This window comes from Corvus kubaryi, unplaced genomic scaffold (assembly GCF_017639235.1).
Source record: "Corvus kubaryi isolate FWS band 111438036 unplaced genomic scaffold, C.kubaryi_AGA036_p1.0 74, whole genome shotgun sequence".
NCBI lineage: Eukaryota > Metazoa > Chordata > Aves > Passeriformes > Corvidae > Corvus > Corvus kubaryi.
The window spans coordinates 9,661,726-9,688,403 of NW_024582061.1; the positions used below are offsets into that span (position 1 = coordinate 9,661,726).

At 39.2% G+C, this 26,678-nt stretch overlaps 1 protein-coding gene across 8 annotated transcripts in view; it reads right to left on the reverse strand.

Annotated features, from left to right (window-relative positions):
- BICD1 (BICD cargo adaptor 1) overlaps window positions 1-26,678 on the reverse strand; it is a 169,841-nt gene that overhangs the window by 81,070 nt on the left and 62,093 nt on the right. For all 8 annotated transcript variants that reach the window (XM_042051287.1, XM_042051289.1, XM_042051294.1 and 5 more), the window contains exon 2: window positions 3,111-3,323. In XM_042051287.1, coding sequence (XP_041907221.1) covers window positions 3,111-3,323 — 213 coding nt within the window. The remainder of the gene's footprint in view (window positions 1-3,110; window positions 3,324-26,678) is intronic.

Here is a 26,678-nt window from a genome sequence, read left to right on the forward strand (position 1 = left end):
TTTTTGTTTTTGCAGTCTGAGATGCATAATCTCCAGAGACCTGAGCCTGATACACATGGAGAGACAGTTGGGAAGTCGAGCAGAAAGTTCTGCAGAGTTGGTAAATGATGTGGACATTTTAACCTTAGTGGGCCACAAGCCCTGGGAACGGCAAACAAGGACTTGAAGAAAGCAGAAGCAACGTTATGTATTACATTGTGCCTCGCTAAGAGAAATCATGCAAGACAGTAGTTAATCAATACTGCTAGGAAACATTAATGTTGTGGTTTTTATTAAGGTAGTGGAAAGTTTTGTCCAAAGGCTGTAAGAGTATATAAGCCATACTGCAGAAACAATAAACTGCTTTTGCTTGCATCAAGCTGCCTCCTGTCTCTCAATCACCAACAGATACACTCCCTTTTACAGCAAGGGAGATCCAGGTCAAGCTGCCCTGCAGACATCAGAGCTGTGACTGTAAGGCAGATACTTACTAAAACGTATGAATTTTTAACCTCCGGGCTATGGAATTCCCAGGATTCCTAAAAGTCATCAGCATTCATGTGAGTGCATTCTGATGGTTCAGAAAATGCTCATACACATTCATATGACTATGGATTTTTGTGCACATTCAGAGAGCAGAATGTATTCATCAGATAACTCCCACCACGGGCTGGGGAGTGGAGAAGCCCTGAGTGTATTATTTAGGAATGCAATACCAATAACAGGGGTCATTGTTTGAAAACCTACCTATCAGTCTTCAGTATCCTAAGTGGCTGAATGCATGGAGAAACTGCCACACATTTCTGGCATCCACACAAAAACACTATTCCCAGAACCACACAGCAGTTACTAAAACCTTTATATTATGACTGAAGGAGAAAGGAATTATTTGTTTGTTTAGTTTATAAGATGTCTTATTAAGGCTTAAAAAACAACTATAAAGCATGTTTTTCTTGAGGGAAAGAGGTAGTGGGCAGGGAGGGGAGAAGACGGGATACAATCAGGTAACTTATGCCCAGAATCTACCAATCTCTCTTTGCATCACTCAGTACAGAAGCCCACATGAAGATCATCTTTTTTCTTTCATTTTTTTCTCTAATTAGATTTCCAAATTTACTGCCTAAAGAGACAAACTGCTTCCTTGTTGTAGCACTCCACCCACGGCAGCATCTAATTCTGACTTTACCCCAAAACACACCAGCCACTTCATACTTTTTTTCCTCCCCTTTGTAGCTGTCAAGATTTGGAGTAAGTTTAGTCTGCTTTTCCCTACTTGCAGGAAGCAGAACAAAGCAGACAAAATTCATGAACACTTACAGGACAAGGTCATCTCATTTCAGCAGTAACTTGGACATCACAGCCATAGGACCAAGGGATACCAGGCTGGGTACAAGGGTGAGACTCCTTCAAGCACAAGGTGAAATACCAGCGTAATTCAGTGTGAAAAGATCACAAAGAGCCCGAAGTAAGTGACAATCACCCTCTATCTCTTATTATTATTCAAGTAATTAATCATAATAGCGTGTGGTGTAATGAACTGACTGCACTTATCCCATTTATATCCCATTTATATTTATATCCCATATCCCAATGTTTAAGTACATTGATTGTAGTAAGACAAAAATAAAAGTTCCACACAGTAAAGGACTTGATACTCAGGGTGCAACATCATCTTAATAATAACTATCAGTTTACCAGCCTTATTTTTATTCAGGTAAATTCCTTTATTGCACTTTAATTAACTACTATGGCTTGTTTCTATTTAGCATTAGAGCAGGAAATAATTGCAGTTGGCTTCACACTAGGGGCTACTATTATCTCCAAGGAAATGAGGACAATCAATATTCCAGGGACAACAGGTACCAAAACTGCCTCCTGAACAAATACAGATCAATAACCATGAGAGAAAATGGAAGGGAGATTTGCATTTGAAGGAATCCCAAGGAGACCCCAGAGGAAAAGAATCGAGTACAAAGACAAAAGTGTATTTTCTCTAACTTGGTTGTTCATTTGTGTGTGAACCTCAAGTCAAAAGGACCTGTGAGCTAAACAAAGCAGGTAGGCATGTCAGTAGCTGCTTGTCTGCCACCAAGATGACTTTGGATAGGATTTTAGGACAAGTAGATCAAAAATAATTTAAAATATATTTGATTTTGTTTTGTTAACCACTGCAACAGCAATTACAATCTCATATTTTAATTGGAATATGGGAACAAATGGCATGTATGTACTTCTTCCTGAAATCTGATCTGCATTATGGGCAAGCCCAGTACAACCATTAAGCAAGAATGTTCAAGGAGAGTAAAGGACTCAGTTCAAGGGATACCCTGTTCCAGGACTTTCTGTAGGCTAAAAGGATGCCATTCCATTCAACTACAGAAAACGTGGTAATCATTAATATTAACAAATTAATGCATTGAATAATCACTTTCCAGAATCACATCGGAAATATCTCCTCCAGCAGCTGGGCAGTGGGGAGAATCCCTACAGTGTAAGCATTCCTGGGGAATGCAGGGAAGACGTGGGCTCATTTCCAAGTGCTGCCTTCCCCTGCGCGCAGTAGTTCTGCTACATTCTGTAACTTCCAGATTCCAAGGGGGAAAAGGCAATTTATTAATTGTTACTGAATTCTCCATCAAACTTATTGAACGTCTCATATGGTCAGTAACTACATTTGACTTCCTTACTGTTACCCATTTTCTAGATATAAGCATGCATTTTAATTTTGCTTTACAGTAGAAGAAAACCAGCGAAAGCCTAATTTAATTCTAGGCAGTCCCAAATAGCTGAAAAATTATGTGAATACTGGAAAAGAGAAGAGCTGCCTGAATGCCAGAAGTGTGCAGAAAATGTGTTTATGTAAAATTCAGTACTACAAAATACAATGCAAAATATTAAGGCTGCTTAGGAAATTATAGCTTCTTGAATTGGATTTTATTATCTTTGTAAGGTGGTGTTGTATAAAAACAACAAAAGTTATATTTCCTTCTTTCTAAATTGTAGCCTTCTCAGGCCATGTGGTTTCTGGGAAGATCACAGGCTAGGAGGTGAGAGTTTTTACTTCCTGTAATATTTTCTTTACTCAGAGCCATGTTATCCACGACACCCTAAGGAAATTCAGCCCCATTTACCTCTTTCAAGTCTTGGACAATAGCAGTGAGCCTCTCATTCTCTGCCTGAACGTTGGTGACCACGGCCCTGCTCTGCTTGAGCTCGTTCTGCATCTCCAAGATCTTCCCAAGGTAATAGGCTTCCTTTGATGCAGACTCCTGGAGAAGAGTCTCTTCCCGTGTTTCGCCATCTTCGGCCACTTTGCGGTGAACAGAGAAGGACTGTCCAAAAGCCTGCAAGGGGAAAACAGCACAGTGAAAACCTACTGAAGCCCTAGAACAGTTATCAACAGTAACGAGCAGCTGCACAACCAGCGGGGATGGGATAGATCTGCAAACCCCAAACCCTGACCAAATAAACACTGCCTTAGCAGCGTCCCAGCAGCTGAAACGAAGCATCTTGAGGCTGCTCCCGTTTGCAGTAGGGATTTATGGCCCCCATCCAGCCAGCCTCCACTGAGATCATAATGGTGCTCTGCTAACTGGCCATTAACTAACACCAGTGTTTAACTCTCCTGCACGAGGCCAGCCCATAATTCATAAACTCCTTTCTTCTCTGGTTCCACAAAATAAACGTTCTACGCTTGTTTTGCTTTAAAGAGCACAAATAGCTGACAAATCTTTCTGAATTGCTTTCCAACAATCTTTTCTTATAGGAGCTGATCTCCTGGTAGGCAAAAATATTCCTATAACCTGGAAGAAAGATAAATGAGCTGAGTACCAAAAAGTGGCCATCTACACCTCTGGGATGATTTATTAAAATATGAATATCGATCTAGTATCGACATCCAACTGAGACAGACAAAGGCTCTCTAACAGTTTAGGGTTAGAAAGTGTATGTTTATTTGGCGCCAGGCACTGCATGGGATGGCTCCCTAAGATGCAGGGCCCCAGTCCAAACAAACACAAAGCTTTTATTTACAAGAATTATGAATATCCAAAATACAAATGCATATTCATAACTATAACACCTCCCATTCTCCGCTTCGTATGGAAATGAGCTTTAATGTCATTAAGCATGCCTCGTGTGTGCTCTAAATTGAATTGGTGGTCTTGAATTGGGTCAGTGGTCCCAGATAAATGAAGCAAGCTCATCTCCCTCATTTTGACCTTTTCCACCTTTCTGAACTTTAACAATCCTAATTACTTTAGTGACTTCCAAATTTCCTCTTGTGTGACTTTTATACAGGCTCTCACAGAGGGAGGAAATTGGTAATTGTCCTTGTTCCCTAGACCAGTTTATCAATGTTTCTGTTCCTCGTTCTAAGCACAGCTAAACAAACATACAAATGACAAATAATCAATTATTTAGTAATCAATTACTAACATCTTAAAAACCATTTCAGGTCCAGCTCTCTTAACTATTTTAATTAACTCTAGCTGGGCCCAAATTCCTTCTTATTCTAACTAATTTCAACACAGCTAGCCTATAACTAAAATCTTTGTTTCTTTTAAATCTATGTTTGAGGGATGCTAAACACACAGTGTGTCAGCCCCTTTATTTCCTTTATAGTCAGTGTTTTCTGCTTCTGCTAAACAGTTAACTGTTTGAGAAGCATCTAAATATAGAGATAATTTTCAGTGATTGTCTTCTTGTTACTGGCTTACACTGATCAATTTAATAAGACAATATTTCTCAGTGACAATTTCTGATGTTATTTTTGACAGCTCTGGAGCAACCTGGAAGAAAGCAAAGTACAAGCCATGATAGTAGACATGATGCGATGGAGATATCATTTAACTATGAAAAACCGAGGGGAAAACCCAGCAAAACTATAATAAAATAAAAAAATATATATAATAAAATAATAGACGCACAAAAAGAAAATAAAAATAGCAATATAATAATATATAAAACAAAATAAAAGCAAAACCTGATTTAAGTGCATTACCTTTAAAAAAAAAGACAGTTGAAAATGACATGACCTAATTCTGGAGAAAGACAAAAGAAGGCTTCTAATGTTAAGAGTATTTAGCCTGACACAGGCAGAAGTTCTCTCATACATCTTAAAGCGAACACATCTGAAAGACGTTTTTATTTTTTTGTCCCAATACATGAGAAAAAGATTTGAGTCATGGTTACATGCTATTTCAGTGAAAAATTATCCCTAAAAGCCTCATTTCTACCCAGTTCTATAAAACCACAAAGCACAGCACACATTTGTACCCACTGTAAGCTGTGGCATCCTTTGCCTCCCCATTGATAAGACTTGCCAAATTAAATCCATTGTTCTATTGCTGCTATTTATAGCCTTTCAGAACATGTTCTAAGCTTTACTGGCACTAGAACTGAAGCAGCCCCTTAGGAACTTCAAAGTAAAACTCTCTCCAAAAACTTCTCAGCTTTTAAGTCTACTTCACTTGGAGAATCCTGTGAACTCAGCATTAAAGGATTCTAAAAATATTCAATAATGTATTAACCCAGCTGTCTTCTCAAAAAGCTGTAAGTTACTGAAATAGCAAGTGTCAGCAACTTGCCAGATAGGATTTTCCAAATAACAAGAAATTCAATTTAATGAAACTGTTAGGCACAGATATCTGCCTATCAAAGACAACTGTTTCAGGAACACTGCTAATAAATTATCTTACTCTACATACTTACATTAGATGGCTCACTGTTCCTAGGTTGGGACTGAGCAAAAAGCACCAGTCCAATAAAGACCCTACAAGAGAAATGTAAAGGCCACTTCTCCAGGGGTAAAATCAAAACACAGCAGGAGAGCAGGTAAGACTTGCAAGGATGGAGAAGTTCATGAATAAGTGTTACCTGGAGCCCTCTCCACCAGAGAACTACAGTTAAATACCAGTACGCAGTGAGGACAGCCTTCCAGATGCACTCCAGATTTTCCTGAACTGTACACTGAAGGTGCATTTTTAGCATGTGTGATGTTTGAGAACAGCTATGAATACAGATTTTGGGAAGGGTGCATAGTATAGTGGAAAACTACTGTGTACTTCACAGTTCCTTGTACCTATGACTACAGAAAACACATAAGCTTTTTTTTCCTTATGAAACCGAATTTGAACGTTACTGTATCACAGAATGGGTCAGGCTGGAAGGGACCACAGTGGCTCATCTGGTCCAACCCCCCGACTCAAGCAGGGCCATCCCTGAGCACATGGCACAGGATTGCATCCAGAAGGTTCTTGAGCATCTCCAGTGAGGGAGACTCCATAAACCCTGAGCAATCTGTCCCAGCACTCAGTCACTGGTACAGTAAAAGAGTTCTTCCTCATTTCTTTGATGGCCAAGCCACCATGTACTGGCTTTTAGCCTGTCCCAGCTCACACATATCATAATATTTAATTTCTTTTTTAAACTGCTATCAAGATCTTAAAAATCAGGGGAAGGAAAGCAAGCAATCACAGTCCACTTTCCATATTGACGGTAATTATGCGGATCAATGCAACAAGGAGACGAACATGAAATACCTTTTAATTATAAGCAAACAAAAAGTTCTGCTTCACTATTTCTTAGTCTGTAGAGAACATCAAAAAGTTTAAACTTTCCAGACATGCCCACTTAAAGTCTTCCATGAGATTGATCACTTTTCAATTAAACCACATATCAATGCTTTTCAGCTGGTAGTCAAATATTTGTTCTATTTTGATTTCATGTTCTAATAATTTGCTTAATACATTTACTTATCTATAAAACCTTATAACCTTGCTATGATGTGAAATATTTCAAGTAACTGTGCTCACATGAGAAGGTGACTACCCAGACTGCAAGTTATAGGAAGTTCACTTGCATTTGGGGCAAGTGTTGGATACAAACTGGTTTGCTGAATAGATTTTATGGTACTGTATATGAGGGAATAACAGCTTGCTATGGAAGCCTGACTGGAGAAACAGCTTTCCTTTGACATGACATGACACCGAGGGAGAGGAAGAACTATGCAGATGATCCCTGAATTCACCATTGAATAAGATCTTGGTATTTTCACCGAATCATAGAATGGTCTCAAGTATTCTGAGTAGGTGCTATACTATATTGTGCAGATGCATTAGTTAATTGCCCTGTTTTTTCCAGCATGGTGCTGCTGTGTTTGGTGGGACTCCTCATTAAAATCACTTAGAAATCACTACTGGTCCCTTGGTGGCTCTTGGTTTCAGTAATCACAGTGTGGGGCTTTCCTGACAAAGTACATCATCTTCCAGATTCTAGTTTGGACTCAGAAGGGGCTGTGTAGCCCTTCAGGGCTTCTGTTTCCTTGACAAGCATGCTCCCAGAGTAGGCACAACAGCTTAAATCATCTACAAACACTGAGGCAAGTTTACTGCTTTGACAAAGCCTGTCCTAACAGAGACCAGTCAGATTTTCACCTGACACTGGTCCCATCAATTCTCTCAAGATTTTGCTTGAAAGAATGCTCTTGATTGAGTTAGAAGATACTTTTTTTTTTATAAATTGGCTGTAAAAGTCAAGTAACAAGACACCATTAAACTATATATAAATATATATATATATATCTATATCCTGAGACCTCAGAATTGTATAACACTACAATGATTTTTTTACAGGCATCTTAAAATTTGAACTTCGAGAACAATAAAATACTGATCACTATTTGAGGTCATGATAAAGGATGGTAAAAGTGGGTGCACACAAGGAAGAGGTCAATTTTATCACACAGAAAGGTGTAACTTTGGAGGAAAAAAGCCATTTACTGCTGAACTCTAAACAACCCCAGATGGAAATTCCAGTGTCACAAGCAAACAAGCATGACAAAAATAATGCTGGGAACAAAATAGGCACAGATTTGCAAAAGAACAATAGAAAAATATGACTGTTCCAGACGTCATATTTATATGATAAATATAAACAGCAATAGAAAGCTAATGTGCAGTGACAAAAAATGATGTCTAGAACAAAAATTATATTTAGCACTTCAAGAAAGAAAGGAAAAAGCGAAGCTGGGTTTCTAATTTAGGTGTAGAAAGCAGCACACATGAAAAAGATCAATTAAAAACATAACTAGGTAATGAAGGCTGCTATTTCTGAATTTCAATTTTTATTTTTACTAATCACCTCCTGGGGATGGAATTCTGAAGCTCTTCACAGAAATTCAGTCTTCCAGTCTGCAATGATTAATAAGCAATAAAACATGACCTGACTGCTATCAGGATAAGCAGGCAGCCTACCTTTATGGCTTTGACACCGAGTGTAGTCTTTTCTGATGCATAATGCAACAGCATTGAATAGTTCAAATGATTACCTATTTGAGCTGCTAGCTTGCTGCAAGCAGAACGTATTATGTATTAGTTACCTCCACATTCCTAGCACAAAATCAGGAAAAAAACAGCCTAGATTATCCAAAAGGGTAGGATATTTCCTAATCAAATGTCAGTATGGCATCACAGATGGAAATCTTTGCTAGGAATGTGACAGGTTAATGTCAGGGACAGGCCTTATTTTGCTGCACAGCTTGAATGCCCATTTATCACCAAATATTCCTTTAGTCACTTGCAATTCTGTGTCTCTCAGAAAAGATTTATTTTTCAAGCTTACTACATACTTTTTTCCCCACCAAAATTAATTAACAAAAGCTCAGGGCTCTTTGAAATTTTTCTGCTAAGAAGCAATCAGTGGCAGACAGAGGCCTGTGAGGAAATCCCCTCTAGGCAAGGCTGAGCAGAGGAGCAGCAGCCAAGCAGGGTGTACACCTTCCCTCAAAATCAGTTGGTACAAAACTGCCTCCTCCATAACCTGTGATGTGGCACTGAGTCTAAATCCAACATGTTTCTTAGCAGTGCAACAGCAAAAAGTACCCGTGCAGAGGCGATTGATGGGCTCCAGGCATATTACATCTGCTTTCTTAAAACCTGGGAAAGTTTTTGGCCTCTAAATTTTGTCATAGACTCAATCCTTATGCAGCTGGCATGCAGCTCCTCATGTTCATTTAAGATGGCTGAGACAGGTCAATAGTTTCCTTTTGGAAGCCAACACTGAAGTGATTACAGCCTTCAAATGCAAATACTTGGCATATTGCAATAAAAACACAGGCAGATGCATGCTTAATGATGACAGAAGGAAAAAATTAATAGACATTGTGAGGATAGTGCATGTGAGATGGACAGCCCTCGCAGGGAAGCAGATTGAAAACTCAAAAACAGATTGAGAACACAGCCTGAATCAGCATGGGCTTAGAGGCAAGAAAACTAGATCACGAACTTCTGGGTTGACAGGTTAGCTGAAAACAGCTGATTGTCTGATTCCTCCTGTGTTCAGCAAAGCAGGAGACTGAACTCTTCTGCAGAGGCAGAAGATTGAGCATCTTTCTATCTCATCACTAGTTTAGCTTTCAGCTCAGAACAACAAACAAGGTCCCTACACTTAACAGTCCCTCAAGTCAAAAGGAATGAGACAATTCATCAAAGTTCCATTGTACCCAAGCAACTGGCTAAGCACTGGTCATTTCAAAATTTCCAGACTCAAGATGATCAGTTTTGCGCTCTATGGAACACAAGATCAATAGGATTTTTGTGTGCTTTTTATTTTCTTCATGTAACAACATACCTTTTACTTCATATACACCATCTTGCAGAAAAAAAGGTTAAATGTTTTGCAGTCAAGTATGAAGCAAGCTAACAAAGTGGGGGTTCCTTACTTGTTCTCATGCATGCAGTCTGCCTTTTGAAAATGGTGAAAATTAAACTTTAAATAGCAGGGTTTTTTTCAATTCATGATACAGATACTTGAGGAAGCTGTTCCTCAACTTCCCATTTGAAAAATGGGGAGGACAGCATCTACTACTCAGTGAAAAGGATGTTAGGACAGATCCATTCATGATCTGAAATAAAATATACTATAGCTATGACAGGACAAGAGGACATAGCCCCAAGCTGTGCCAGGGGAGGTTCAGACTGGACATCAAGAAGAATTTCTTCATTGAAAGGGTGGTCAGGCATTGGAACAGGCTGTCCAGGGAGGTGGTGGAATCACCATCCCTGGAAGTGTTTAAGAAATGATTAGACATGGCACTCATGCTATGGTGGTGTTTGGTCAAAGTTTAGACTCGACCTTAGAGAGCTTCTCCAACCTTAATGATTCTATGAGCATAGTACAGGCAACTGAGAAATCTATAAAGGGTACTTGAAGAAGCTATTTTATTACCACCTAAAGGCAAAAAGCATTTAGCTTTATTTCCAAGCACCAGCTTACTTAATTCAACTCTCTTCAATAAAAATGCAAATGCTGGTGCAATGATAAAGTCACGTAGGTCAATATCTACATGAGAGATTTCACTTGCAAAAGGGACTTGCAAGCCAAGGTGATGGAGGTTTTACCTATGCCAGAATTGCTGAGGAAATCAGATACACAGAAAACATAACTAATCCTGAGTCTATTTACCAATATAGAGCAGTAGGACAAATGTCAACAATTCACAGGCTTTTCCCCAAGGAATGTTTGGATAAAAGTGTGAACAATGTGGATGCTTCTATTTGCTCTCAGTGGATCCCTTCAGTGTCTACAGTCCTCTTGAAATTCATATATTAGATGCTAATCAACAAAGCTTTCAGAAAACAGAGAAATTTATATTCAGCTCAGCTACAGACCCGGCCATGCTTCTGCAGTCCCAGTACAGAGCATGCTGATTTCCATCAATATGTGTGAGGCCTCAGGCAACCACTCTGCCTTTTTATAAATAAGGAACAAAACCACTCCTAAATGTGATGGTTAGAAAATATTTGTAGACAAGAAGAAAGCACTACCATGAAAATGAACATTCTATGCCAACCTCCATTGTCCATCTGCAATCCAGCAAAAGGGGGAGTGAATAAGAATTTCCATTTAATTGCCTTTAACTGCATTCTAGATAGGGATTTCAGTTCCCCAGCCCTGAGCATTCCCTCCAGGCACAGAAAACACAAGAATAGGGAAGCTTGTAACAAGGAGCACCACTTATCTACAGCACAACTAATTAGTTTCATGCTGGTAATTTTAAAGCAGCTCTGTTCAAAATTCCTATGGCCAATAATTAAATTATTTGTATAAACAAAATAATTCACACCTTTTTAATGAAACATAAGGTGGCTTACAATTTTCCACAAATTACTATCAGAACAACATCCAACTATTACAAAATTCCAATTAAAACCAATAGAAGCATTACCAGAACAAGCACGTAAGACTGTCAGAGATTTTTTAACCAAAATGTGCCTGAAGGCAGAGATGAAACCAGCCTTCCATAGAGGCCCTATTACATTTGTGTTAAGCACCAAAATCTCATTTTTACAAGACTTGGGGTACAAAGACTTGGGGGGTTTTTTTGCTTTTCTAAGTAATTTTCTTCTCTTTTTCTAACTATGAAATGGCTGAAATAATTGAAATTCTATCTCCTGTGCTTGCTTGAATAAAGCTGCAAAGAATAAATGCCAAAATCCAGTTCTTTAAGAGTTGCCAGCCTGCTGGGATATTATAGTTATTTCACATTAACTCCCCATATGTAAATTCACATTCCACAGTCAGAGCACATTTATAGAGCATTTTAGGAGTGGTCTAAGCAAAGTCATGTTGGTAGTGAATAATAAAAACAACCCATTGCTTATTGAATCACCTGAAAGCTTTAAACTATCTGGGCCTCACTTTATGAGGCCTTCTGGGATTTGGTCTCAAATTCAGAAAGAAATGGTATTATTCTGCTGCAAAACACTTAGCTGTATTTACATATATCCTAAAAGCCATAGCACATCTACTTTATTTAGATCCTTTTCTTTTAATATTTCTTACTGTTTTCTTTCAATTAAAGAGAAAATAAGCTCCCTTCCAAACCAAACCATTCCATGAGTCCATTAAAAAAAAAAACCCAGATATCAAAACTGGATTCTAGGGTAAGCGGTGGTATTTTTGCTAAGCAGCAAAATTAAGGATTTACTTCCCCAAGAACAGGAAGCTCCTCCCCTTGAATAAGAAAACAAATAATATTGTTACCATCTTGTCTTCAAAGCACTGTAACATGTCACTCTCAGGCAGAAGCTTATGCTCAGAATAATTCTTTGTCATTTAAACAAAAGGAATTAGAAGCTACAGTGGGCATTTCCGCTCTCCAAATTTTCACAGAGGAGGACAAAAAGCCCTATCTCCTTTAAGGTATTTTTGAAACCCACAGGAAAGGTCTCAGATAATCAAAGCAGCACTATATTATCCTTGGAGTGACACTTAGAGACAAGCCTAAAGACTTGCTCTGCTCTTATTTGTGCTTCTCAATCTTTTTCAAAACAGGCCCTTACAGCTTGTCTTTCTCAGTGAGTCGCCACGTAGATGGGAAGAGAACTGACTACAATCAGCATGTGCAGAGGTAAACACTGACATCCCAATCCTCATAAATGCTATTTTTTCCCAGCAATTTGCAACCCCATTTGAACCTTTTCATGAACATCTAAAGAGGCTGATTTCTACAGTTTTTGTAAATTAAATGGGAGACTAGAGAGGGGGTACTATTTAGGGCTCATTGTCATAACAGCCCAGTGAAACAAGCAGCCCTGGAAGAGCAGAAGTCAGGAAAGCAAAGTGAATTTCAAGGGTGTCTGAAAGGTTCCCTAGAGAAGAGAAGAACTGGGTTCTTTGTTCAGCACAAGTAGCATAGGTTAAGAAAAGGGAGACCTACTTGCAGTCTTTTCTTTACTGAAGGGGGATGGAGAAGAGAGTCAGACCCTTCTCAGCAGTGCACAGGAAAAGGGCAGGATCCAAGGTCACAATCTGAAACCAAAGAAATTCACACAAAACAAAGGAAAATCCACCCTGAGAGTGGCATGGCAGCAAAATAAGTGCCCAGAGTGACTGCATACCCTCGATCCTTGGAGACTTTCAAAAGTTGCGTAGGACAAGACCCTGAACATCACTTAACTTTGAACTTCCATCAGGGGACAGATAAGATCATCTTCAGGAACCTCTTGCAAACTAAATTCTATTGTGATCGAGGGAGCAACTCTGTGCAGGAAGGACTGGTAGACACTACACTTCTCATGGGCCATACAGTTGAAAGACCTATGAGTCATGTTGGCCATTTTCTTAGTTGTCTTCATCACCAGTCTGAAATTGAAGATGACCAAATGCAAGACAAATATGGTTTTACTGTAATAAACAAATCTGATTATTTAAATGGATTAATTTAAAATTTAAATGGATGATTATTTAAACAGAGACATGAAGTTTTAATGCCAAGAGCACAAAGGGACCTTGAGCTTTACCTATTTGTGACACCAGCACTCTCAACCAGTTTCATTGTAGCACTCACACAAACCAGAGACATCAGAGAAATCAGATCTAAGCCAAAGTCATAGTAACAAGGCAAGATGAGACTTAGGCCTACAGCAGTCAGAGCAGAAAAAGGTCTTCCAAAATATGAATTTCATTAACAACTATTCTTACAGAATACGTGTTTTCCGTATATCCCACTAAAGTAACCATGCTCATTAAATTTAAAGCCTTAATTTGCTTGGCTACACTTATACTCCTATTCTCTGCAGTTCTTTATGTGAATTGCCAGCACAGCAGTTCTGATTACTCCAGAGGTGACTAATAAGAATAAACTCTCTCCTTGTGAACACACATGACTCGCTTAATGTCAGCATGTGGCAACCAGAGTTGTGTTTAGCATGTACCATGGACAATGGAATGCAGGGAAAGACCTCCACATTCCAGTTCCTGGAATTCCAGGAGCTGGAGTATAAGCTAGCAGGGGGCTACACACATTAACTTTTAGAACAATAATTTTTTTAACCAAAGGTTTGAAAGGAGAAAGATTATTCAGAGATGGCTGCTGCTTCAGGCATTTATAGAAACTCCTAAAAATTTAAATTGGAAAAATCTCTAAATAAAAGCATGCCCTTCAGAACAAGAGGCCAAAATTACAGACCTCTCACTTATTTTCAAAGGAAGGTTTAATTAGAATGCTGCCAGCCACAGACTTACCATGGGGAACTTTATGCTTCCATTGGCATTGATCAGTGCAGGGCACACAACTGTTTCACAGAATGCTCTTGCAGCTGGGTGTTTACTGCCAGTGCTGGATAATCTCATGCCTCTAGAGCAAGTGAGATTTGAAGGTATATGCTGGTACTGATAATCATGCTCCAGAAGCAAGAGCTTGCCTACTCAAGACCCCAAAAAAAGTGAGACTCAAAGAATGGGATTGCCATAAACTGTCCCACTGTAATCTTCAGAGTGCTTTAATTCATTTTGCATAGAAGAAGTGCTTCTTCTAAGAAGAAAAACCACCAAACCCAGAATACCCATCAAAAAAACCCCTACCCATTTATCCAGCCAAAGCAGCAACAGTGATGAAAGGAACTTGGTGTACACTGCTGACCAGAAGATCTATTCAGGAGGACAGAGGGACGTGTCTGACACAGGACCTTGCATGAGAAGGTAGATACCCTGGCACTCCTCCAAGCACTACTGCATCACACCACACATTTCTGTCTCAAGCCAACCCAACAACAAATTGAAGAAGGCAGACTACACCCCATGCTGTGCATTTATACATCTACTTGTCCAAGCGCAGCAGGGCTCCAGACTGATCCCATTTGTCACCCCAACACAAGCAAAAGGCAGTAGTCCAACAAAGATTTGGCTTTGTAAGCAAGAAATGTGCAACCCAAACCATGTGTCCAGCCACAGCTCTCCCAGTGCTTTTGCCCAAGGGCTCAGGTGTCCCTATACCACTTGCTTTTTCCTGCATGAACTCAGAGGAAGTTAGCTGCAAAAATGATAGGATTTGAAAACTGCACACAAAACAATGAGACCAGGAATCACAGGCAACATCCAGGGTTGCAGGCATGTTTATAGGATGGACCTGTCTTAGCTCAACCAAAATTTTAAGTGGTTCCCAGCCTTGTTCCCTGACAGTGTTAAATACATAATACTGCCTGATGATGAAAACTCCCATTTGTGAAATACATTGTCTCCCAGTAAGCAATTTGCAGAGGATAACAAGTTTAAGAGGATAACATTCTTTTGCTTTGTCAGCAACTTTGTCTCAGGGTGACCGATCTTCCAGACTGTAAGATAGCTGCAGAAGCCTATGCAAATTGAGCATCCACCGCTTATCTAGGCCTACTGAGAAAGTAACCAGACATTTCATTGGCTTCAGTGAAGCCCAGAATTTACCCTTGGGTATTTATTTCTAGATGACATAATGTATTCTGGCTCCTGATTCACTATATTTGCTCATGTGGAAGTTGCCAGCAAATTACGAACCATTTAAACAACAAACTTTTCCAAATCAGCAAAACCTGTCAATCTGAGCTCTTTCAGTAAGAGTCCTATTTTCACAGAGGCTTCCAAACTACTTCACCAGCATCATCAGGATTTTCCCTCTAGAAAACCTCGCTTTTTTACAACAGCCGTTTTCATGAAATAGGAAGTGTTCTCTCCTCCCTCGACAGCCATCCCCGGGAGCACGGCCGATGGCCTGCAGAGCAGAGGATCAGCAGCACAGACAGGAGAACACCCCAGTCAGCAGCCAGAGAGGGAGTGCTTAGCTGGCTGGCTGAATGTGTCGCGGCGCCGGATGCGGGAGCTGTCCCTTTCTTTTGCAGAAAGGAAGCTTTCACACATCTCTGAACTCGGAACTTAGCAAACTGTCATGGAACGCACTGCAGCACGAGCTGATGGCCATTTGCACCATCACAACAGCGGAATGCAAATATCAACGCTTCCTACAAATGTAGGTGAACCGTTTCCTGCTTTTGTAAAGAGATTTAAAGCAAAACTATTAATATCAGTGCCAGTGAAGTACAAAAAGCCATATTTATACATGTCTGCCTGTGTGCTCACACGCACAACACAAGAAACAGCAAAACAGGGGTTAAAAGGAACGGTAGCAGTTATTTGCTAGAGTAACATACATGTGATTTCATGTAAAAGCAAAGGAAGAACAAACTGACCCCAAGATAAGGGGTAAAGATAAATAAGAACAGGAGTGGAGCCATAAAATATCCAGACAAAGGAAAAGACAACTGTGAAATTCACTCTTCTGGAGGAATGAAACGAAATATGATGCACAATATCAAAATCACCATCTACTCCTAATGCACAAAGCCAGTTTGGCATTCCCAGTCAGTAAGACATGTTAAGGACCCAATGTCCCCTGTCCCATATCACACAAATGTTCCTGATGAGACCACTTGTGCACACATGCATGTCTTAGTTCTTGAGAATGAGAATGTATAAGAGTGTGACAGAATGAAATCTGCAAAAAAAAGGAGTGTAGGTAGGTATTAAGTCAGACATCTGATTCATTCTGTAAAATCAGCACCACCTACACACTCCATACGGTCTCTAGAAGTACAAATGGTTTGCCTCAATTGGGATATGAGGGGCTTTTTTAGAAAAACATATATACCTCTCTAACATTAAACACCCACTGTAAGACCTCTTCATACTACCGGAACTACATTGGCTCACTGGGCAGGTGAGTAACACAGCGAGTACTTTGTTGAGAGCATACCTCACAACTCAAGTTTGAGTTCATCCTCCAGTGGTGTAGTGAGTGGTGAAGCTGGAAAACTGTGGTCTGGAGTCAGTGACCCACACCCTTTCTTCCTTCTCACATGTGTGTTCCCAGTAGCACAGCACACCAGCCTGCCACGGCAGCCTAACCACCACCCCTGCTCCTGTGCACACGTGCCTCAGATACTGCATGGCTGCTCCACTCTGTATTATAATGAGAGTACACAAAATCAATGTGTATATGTACAACATATACTCAGTTGTAAGAATATGTCTGCACCATCTTGTCCTTGAAATATTATGTGCACCTGTACAAGAACCATCATTTTATTGATAGGAGATAGTGGAGCACATCCTCCAGCAGACTTTTCAAAGAAAAGCTCATCTTCCACACTTGACCACTGTCAGTGACTGATGAACAGGTGTTATGAACAAGACCCTCTAAGAATTCCAGGTGAACAGAAAGACTCACCATGGATAGAAGGGACACAGGATCCTCTGTGCCATCCTGGGCTCACCCAATGCCACAGCAGGCAGGGTCCCAGCATCAGGAAGGATGCAAGATTGTTATCATTTACTATAATTCCCATCTGTCATTGGATAATTTAAATACCCAATGGCTGTTTACATTCCTTACTTGGATCCCAAAAGAACCAGGATCACCTCAGCGCAAAACAAGCTGGAAGCAATTTCCATTTATTGTAAGCCTCTCATACTCTGTGTTATGAAACACTTCCATTGCTGAAAAAGCATTTTTAATCTACATTTGCAATTTATACTGTATCATATTTGATGATTCTTTAGATGAAAAAACACTATTACAACATGACACCTGACAGGGATGCAGTTTGCTATAGGGATGCTCATTTTCAATTCATTGCTTTACAGACAAAGAGCCTTTTGAGAGTGTCAGACAAATCCACATTGGGAAGGTATGGCAGTTAATTGAAGTATTTTACATTGGAAGGGGACAAAGAGTTCCCTATTGACTTGCACTTTGAGGCACTTCCTGAGAGATTCGATGGTTTCTTTTCTGTTTGTCTTAAACTTGAACCTCTGAACTGCAGCACGTCTACGAGTTAATTTGTAGGGAGCACATATCATTAGAAAAAGAAGCACTAAGTGAAAATACACAGTGTCATCAAACAACACATTTCTTTTGTAATTCATAGATGCTCCATGGAGTCAGAATATAGTTGCAACAACCTTTACTGTTGGGAATCTGTAAGCCAGACTTTCAGAAACAGTGGTAACCTCATATAAAACCTGTGCAGATGACATTTTAGTCAAACTTCACTGCTTATCATGGATTAGAAGGAAAAATCAGGGAAAGAAGAATGCAATGAACTATGTTTCATAAATTTCTAGTATAATGTTACCATACATTTCTGCCCTAATGCAAATTTAAAAGGCTGCCCATATGGAGAACTCAGACTTACAGGGCTAGAGTTCTGAAAAGAAATTGATTGGACAGAAAGAAAGAAAATTAACTGAATGCATCATGACTGCTGCTTATGACAGAAACAGCACAAAGACACTGTGCTGTGTATTTACATGCACCTAATTGCACACCAGTGCTGGTGATTTCACAACACTCCAACATGGAGATTGATTTATTGCCAGGTGACAAATGGCTTGCACCTGGTGGGTTAATGCAACAATCATTTTGAAAGATCATTAGCCTATGGAACCATACAATCAAAACTATAATAAACATTAACCAAGGAGTAAGAAACGACACTTCATTGATATAAGGACCCACAAATTAATGCACTACACCAGTTATGCCAACCTTTCTCCTAATTTGGAAAGTAGCTCTGAGTTCATGGGGCAGTCAAAGTATAATTCCAGGGTTGACAACCACCGGGAACCACTGGAGGGATCCCGGGGAAAGGGGGACTCGTGCCAGTGGGAGGAAGTATATGCTAACGACTCTGGGGAAATGGTTATCATAAGAATGTTTCTTCTGGGAAGACCTATGCACATGTATGTAAAAATTAATACAGGAACAGGAGCCTTTTCTGTCCTCAGCATGCACAATATTACAGAGGAAATATTCCCTCGTGCATCCAGTACTGAATAAAGAATTCCTGCTTCTTAATGCTACATTGGTGTTAAGGAGTTCTTTTTACCAATTTTTGGTGACAATTTTTTTTATTTAGAAGACTGCCTAAAACTCCTAAACTGCTTCGAAAATAGCATCTCATTGGGGTTTTTTTTAAGGTTACTCAATCCATTTTTAACTAATATGCTCCAAGTAAATTCAGGCAGGTCTATTTGGCAGGAGCACATTACGGCTGAGCTGGACCAGCACTGTCATCTCACAGCTGAGAAACACAGGCACATGATGAAACTGTGCCCAGAGACATCAGAGGAACAGTAACAAAGGGGAGAGAAATCAAGGATCCAAAACCTCATCACAGCCATGTCTAGGGTAAAGCCCAGCACATATGCTAATGACAAAGATGATAATGGAAAAAGGGCCAAAAAAAGAAATAATCATGTAGTATAACAAGATATTTCAATTCCTGCCTTTAAAAATTCTTCCAGATAATACCTGGCATGCTGCAATTTATGATACTAAAACTCATGTAGGCACATGTAAGACTCAAATTGAACACATACTAGGTTTATCAAGCTATGCTCAAAAAAAAAAAACCACCATCATTTGGGGGAATTAAAAGAAGAGCAAAATGTTCAAGTGTTTAAAATACCTGACTTCTTGGAAATACAAACAGTCGAGACAGCTCTGCTGTCATAGCAGTATATTTATTATGAGGCTAGTCCCAATGGGTGAAAAGGTTAAATGTCTGACCCACTGTGAGAATTACAGGAGGCAGGAAACTATTTCATTAGATCCCAAGATAATCATGTTTCATTGCTGACCCTGGCAATGCAGCACAGAATACAAATATTAGAATGACAGCACACAGCAACCCTCACTGACTGACAAAGAATAGGTGTATTTGGGAAAAAAAACCAGGGATTTGAGCTTTTAACTTCAGTGAAATATCAGAGAGGAAGGTCTGGGGTTTTGTCAAAGTCAGAATAAGAAGACAAGATTTTCTGTAGAAACACAATAACACCATTTGTTGAATGCTCTGATGGTCTGGGCTTCTCAGGACAAAAACACTGAGAATCACAGAAAAAGTGGCAAGATTTCATCTTGTGATCCCATCACAAAATTTGCTTCTATTCTGAGACTGAGATTTTGTGCTCAATATAGAGCAAGATTTTATATGTCCCATGCTATGCAGAAAATTAGACCAAACTGTTTTAACAATTATTAAAAACTGAATGATTCTCAGTTGTAACTTGCATTGCTGAACACATTTCCTACATAAAAGATTTCAAATGGCAGCATGGAAAAGTGCATTTCTAATGAAAAAGTAATTTATTAGCCTTCTTTTAAAGGGGTCACCAATGACAGCAATCATGTTTAGCAACATTAATTTCTTGCTGTGGAAGAAGGTAAATTAAATACCTGGGAACATGTTACTCATTTGATCTCTCTAAGAAACAGCAGCACTGCACATTAATTACCAGCCTGTTTCGTCAGGGATCTGACCAAGTCCCTTAAATGGACTGAAGTGGTTGCTGAGGTCCTGTGACTGGCCACCTTCTTTGTCCACCACAACTCTGAAAGAAACCCAAACTTCTCAACTGTATTGTGACTACCACTGTGTGAAAGAGGGGATAAAAAAAAAACCAAACAAAACACCAAAATCAAAGAAACAAATAAAGAAAAGCACGTTATTCATTTCTGCTTTGATAGAAGTACCTAGTTGTAAACTTTTGCTTTCACTGTTTCACTGTAAGGTAGTTGGAAACACTCAAGTAATCTATGTGATTCAGTGCTACAGACCAGGAACACTCAGCAAACACAGATTGAAAGGTCTCCATCCTTGCTCCTGTTGTCTCAGAAAAAGGGCAAAATAAAGTCTCAGTTAGTTAGTTAGAAGCACACCCACAGAAGTTGAAGGAAATTGAAAGAGCTAGAACAAAAACACCCAATGTGCATCACATCTTGCAGGACTTTGTCTTACAGCATACAGTGCATGCTCTCCCCACACAGCACTGAAACAGAAATAACCCAAATGCAAAAACTTTGTGACAGAGCATAGTACTAAATACAGAGAGCCAGGGATCATGAGCAAAGCAGAAATGAGCAAATTATTACTGAAATAAAATTAGCTGCCAATCAAGTTAGAACTGTACCAAACTTCGTTAAGCATTTAAGCAGGGAGACATGGGTGATTTGCAATGGAAGGGTAAAATAGAGAACAAAATCAAATTGCTCAAGGAACCAGAATAATAGATGACAGGGTCAGGCTCAATTCAGAAATGCAAGCTAATCCAATAACCAAAAATGAGCTAATAAGATGGACTTGATGAGTCCTGCAGTGCTTTAAAGGCTTTGCTATATTATTAAGATTGCCTTAATGCTGTACATCCCTCAGATCTCACCTTTTCTTACTGCTCTTCACAAAAAAGTGACTGCTGGGAACTGTAGCAGCATTTGTGCTCAAGAGCAAGAGAGAACATAATTAAAATGAAGAGGGCTTCAAAGTAACAGTGGAAGAAGGATGAAGTCATCTTTTAAAGGTGACCATTACCCCAGCAGACATAAGGAGCTCTCTTGTGTGATCTTACAGATGATTTCTGAAAGATTGAAACATTTTACAGGAAGACTGAGATGAACTTCTGCATGCTTTTTTAAAAAGGTTGAAGAAGAGCCTGTTCAAGTGATAATCTATTACAATGAGGGCCTAGAGACTGAAGCAAAATTCATGTATGGAGAGGAAACCAAAATAAAAATATGTAGATTAACGTGCCTTAAAATTCTGGGCATTTCCTTAAATGATTCCAGAAACAGGAGCACTGGGTAACATCTGGCAGTAACTAGAGGGATGGGGAGAAGATACAGCTAAGATAAGAAACCGGAGCTTTGGTGAAGAGTCTCAGTGAAAACTGAGAGACATGAAATATCTAAGGTATTATGGTTACAGGCCAAAAAACTCCCACAAACCTTTATGATCAAATTAGGATAGCAGTAATGTACCAAAGGGGATGAGAACGACTACAGAGACAGAAGATGTAGATCATGAGCACATGGGAAGGTCCTGGTGTCACAGCTACTAAAGGGAAAAAAAAAAAACCACCAACAGGTAATTAGCAAGGGAAAAGAGCATTGTATGTTCAAAGAAAGACAGATTCAAAGGAGCACAACAAGCCATCCCAAGCAGATTATTTTTAAGGGACAATATTTTGGTGCTGATTTAGCTAACAGATGTCTATGAAAGAGGTTAGGGAGAACTACATTTCTATGATTTACTCAAATTGGGCAATAGTGCCCAACCCAAAAGAAACAGAAAGCTGGGAGTGTCCAAGCGAACAGACTTGTAACTGGTCAAGCCCCACAGTGCCAGTACAGATATTTAACAGGAGCTGGAGGGACTGCAGTTTATTAGAGAAAGCAGCACAGGCAGCAGCCCTGCACCAGATAGCTCTGCAGTCTGGTCAGTGCTGCAGCAGGCAGGAGATAGAATCCTAAATACACAGAATAGTCCCAAATCCAACAGAACAAGCCCTAAAAACCTTTCCATTTCACAAACAGTTTCACTTGCAGCTAAATCACCACGACAACATTAGTCAAACATAAGCTTTTAAATTCAACAGAAAAGAATTACTACAAAACTTTATTGCCTGCATTTAACAGCAAATTGAGAAAATTAACGCAACAGTCTGTTCCAGCTTTCAGATTTCTTCTTCTCTGAGCATTCCTGGTCTTTTAAAAACATATCTGAATAAAGCTCATTATCCTTCCTCTTTTCATAAATTTAACACTGGAGGACCTACACTGGTAACTGCTGAGTTGATTCCAGTTAACTGAAAGTCACAGTTCAATATCATAATTATTCTGACACTGTCACTATCCTCAAAAGTCTATCTTTTAGCTGAGATATTAAGATAATTCAACAGTAAAGAATGCTTTCCATGTAGAAATCAGTTATCATCCATGAGTTTCACAGAAAAGAGTTAAAAATTAGACAGGAGTTACAAGTTAGGCAAAAAAGAAACAGGAAACTATATTGTAAAGGCAGGAAAACTTCCTGTGTGACCACACTCATTTTGCATCACCTCTCTGGATGCATCAGTCCTCTCCACTACTCGACTAAGTTAATTATTCATTAACTAACAAAAATTCTTCTTCCTCCTCAGATAGCTGAAACTTAGAGATACCACTTCAGTATGAATAAATAATAACATATTGACAGGAATATGGTGTTCATACAGTCAGGAGGATGGTGGAGATAGATCAATGCTCAATTTATACACCGAGAAGATACCACAGCAATCAGGGCTTTATACACCACCACATCATTTTGATAATGGTTTTCAATACTGAAGACAATAGCCAACGTTTTTCAAAGAGTAGCAAGTATCTACATTTATGTGCCTCAAAGGCCTTTGAATTTTAAAAGCCAAGCAGTCAGTGCTTTCTAAACATCAAGTCCCCTGGAAGGTAGTTTCAAACTGGGCACTCATAAGTAATTCATTGCTGTTATTTTGGAAGCTTCCTGGAAAGGTTAACACTAGTTAGTATTTCCCCTCAAAAAATGGAGCAGAAACCCTTCCCTATCTAGGACACTTCATACTTTTAAATGCAAGAAACATACTAACCTTTCAGTTTGAAGAGCATGGAGTCTGGCATCTGGTAAAGGGAAAGAATCCAAATCCCTTCCCCACACTCATTTTGACAATCTGTGGCTGTGTACACATTTCCTTAGTTCCCAAAAGAAGTGATACTATTATCATACTTGGATTTTGTTGTTCAAACTATCAAACAGGATATGGCAGTGTTAATGTTTTCAACCTGCTTGCTTAATTTGCTGTGGAACTTCTGTTAAGGGCAGTCCCAAAACAGAAGTTTTTGCCTGTTTTTAACTAGACACATGCTACAAGCATTATTAATGGCAGCAACAGCAAATTACAAGTCTTTACACTCTACAGGAATAGTTATATGGTGTTCATACAATCTTTTTAAGTAAGATGGCAAAAAATCTTTTTGCTTAAAATAAGCCAGCAACTGTACGTTCTCTCTGACTACAAAAAATCTTACTTTGTAAGTAGTTTGTGTGTGCACAAGTCACCAGTCGATGCTGCAATTGTGCATTTTTACTGACTTTTCAAAATGCTTCAGAAAGTCCACATAAATCTTTGAGGGTAAATCGCATATCAAGAACGACAGAAATCCTGTTGTGATTCTCTGTTGAAACAGTTGTGGTCCCAGTAGGCAAAAAAAAAACCCACCAGTAAAATGACACAGCCAATTTTAATGCTGCTGAAATAGCCTCACAATTTGCAGAAAATACCCCTGGTTTTCCCCCAAAGTACTGTGGATGTCATCTGTGACTATTACTCAAACCATAAGGGTTAGCGCATTTCTGTACACAGAACTTAAATTGGCAAACTCCTACTATAGAGAGCAGTTCTGAGATAAACTAATTAGATTTTAAGCAGCTAAAACACTGACACAGTGAGTGATGGCCTGGCTGCTTGCCCTATTATTTCTGCTGAACCAGAAAGAAACTCTTATGTTAATAAGAGTACATCACTAGAAGTGTTTTAAGATAAGACACTACCTGCAATAAGGAGGTCCCATTAGAGCAATCTCAAAGTGTTTTACAAAGGTCCCTGAAAGATCAGCAGATAACAGTGTGTGTTAAAAGCCAGCACTGGTGACATTCATTCAGTTTATTGTGAAGGACAGTGTTGAAATTACAAAGCTTCCCAAAAAATTATTATTCATATGTAGAATAAGCAGAAATCATATTAGAAAGACTCAATCAGTTTCCTACAATACAGTTTAACACGTGTAACAAGGGGGTACATGTTCCCTGTAGGTTTTGTTTGCTATGGATTTTTTTAGGGCAGTTCTCCATTTACAAGATACCAGAGCTTCCATCACTGATCTTTGGGCATTACTCAGTAAATTAACAGAGAGTCTCTTTTCCACTAAGTTTCTCTTGCATTAAGTTTCTTTATTTTCATTTCAAGTAGTTCACCAAGAAGGTAATAGGTGATAGTCATAAGGAAAGCAGAATGGGAGAAAAGATTTATTTTATACTTGACTGTTTTATCACAAGTCTTTGCCGTATCTTCAGCAGCCACAAAATTAGAGCCTAAAAAACTATCACTAGTTTAAAAGCTAGATAATGCTACTACAACTTTTCATGTATATATACACACACCCCCATATAAGTATATTTATAGAAAGCAAAAACTATGTTAATGCTAAAAGCCTAAATCCACTAACAGGACAGAGTTCCAGGGATGCCAGCTATAGACTTGCCTCACTTTCTTCACTAGGATTGCAAATAAATGATTTCTTTTAAAAATAGGCTACTTGGCTGAATATATGCATTTTGACTGTTATTTTCTATCTCTTCACAGACAAGGATCAATAGCATTGGCCCAAATTTCTTCCCAGCATATGTGACCATGGCAAGAGAACCCAGGTCTCCTGGTCCCATTGGAAATGATCTGTATCAGTTGTAAGGCAGCAGGAAGGATAACAGACAAATAAGCAGGAAATGATATGGGAGATGGGAGGGAAGAGAAGAAATGAACCTCAGTGCTATAAGACAGAGATCCTCTCAGACCCTTAACTTTCCCACTACTGTGACAGCTGCTCAAAGCAAGACTAGTCCTAATTTTGGAGTACACAAGATACATGGCGCTGTAGGAACCCCAAAGGAGCTTCCACTTCAAAAGAAAGCTTCACTGAATTTACCAGATATTTGCCTTCCCCATTTTCTCACTAATAGCACATCTAACATCCATTGTGTGAGAAGAGCAAATTGCCTGTCCAGGATGCACAGATTATTCCATGGCAATAGCAATTAATCTCCTGACACAGCAGAGACAGCAGCATATTGGTGCATCCTAACACCTTGATCAATTTTATTGAACAAAGCTGCTGCCCCTTCTAAAACTGCATCTGAAGGAAATATCCTGGACTGCTTCTTTACACCAGATCCCTCTATAGGATAGATTACTCGTGATTTTTGAGGAGAAATAAGGAATGAGGCTCAAACATTTAAAGACACAGTTCTTCATCCACAAAAGCATCCTCAGCTCTTCGGAGAGATGGGGAGCTAGGCAGCACACAAGATGCTGCCACAGATAGCTAATGGAAATTCAGTTTCAAGGCTGGTTAGGTTTCAACTTTCATTTTAGCCTATTGAAAAGCACTGAAGAACCACATTTCTGAAAACATGTGAGAAGAAAAAAAAAAAGAGAAAAACACTCAGTAATTCTAAGCACATTTCTAACAACTGCAGACCAATTTTCTGCTTTCACTGATGAAATGCCACTCAATTCCTGCATGTCAAGGAGTTCGTATTAAGCTGAAACTTAAGTCTAGAATCTCACAGCACACTAGGGAAAATGAAAAGCTCCTATAAAGATGATCATTCCCCCACATTAAAACTTCACCTGATATCTGGGTCAGCTGGAAAATGATCACATACAACATATGCCCACAGTGCCAGCATGGTGGGCAAGCAAGCCTGCAATCTGTCGTTTTAACACTAAAAATAAAAACATCTTTGACAAAAAAAAAAAAAAAAAAAAAAAAAATTAGGTATTTTGCCTTCATTTACTGTCCCTTCTTTCCTTGCTAGGAGCCAATTAGAGACCCATCAATTATATTTTCAAGCTGCTTTGTGATAAGTGTACTTTCACACCTAATTACTCTGCTTACTCTATCAGCCAGAAAACATCTCATTTCCTTTTGCAGGTACCCTCCGGGTTTATTCACAATATCTTCTGTAATGGTCTGGGGCCTGAATTTATCTTCCCTGACTAAACAGGCTGGTTTGAATCACCTATCCATTTTTATCTATGATTTCAAAATGTCTTGCCTATTATTCCACAGAGGTTTCATGCCTGCACAGCCTGTATTTTTCTAAGCATCAAATTGACAGCATCAGATTCTTCAAGGTTTGGGGAGTATTTTTTGTTTTCCTTGTACACATCAGCAGCATCCTTAAAAAAAAAAAAAAAAAACAAGCTGAAATGCCATAAATAGTTGCTTTATGACAATGGTAAGGAATACTTTTCAA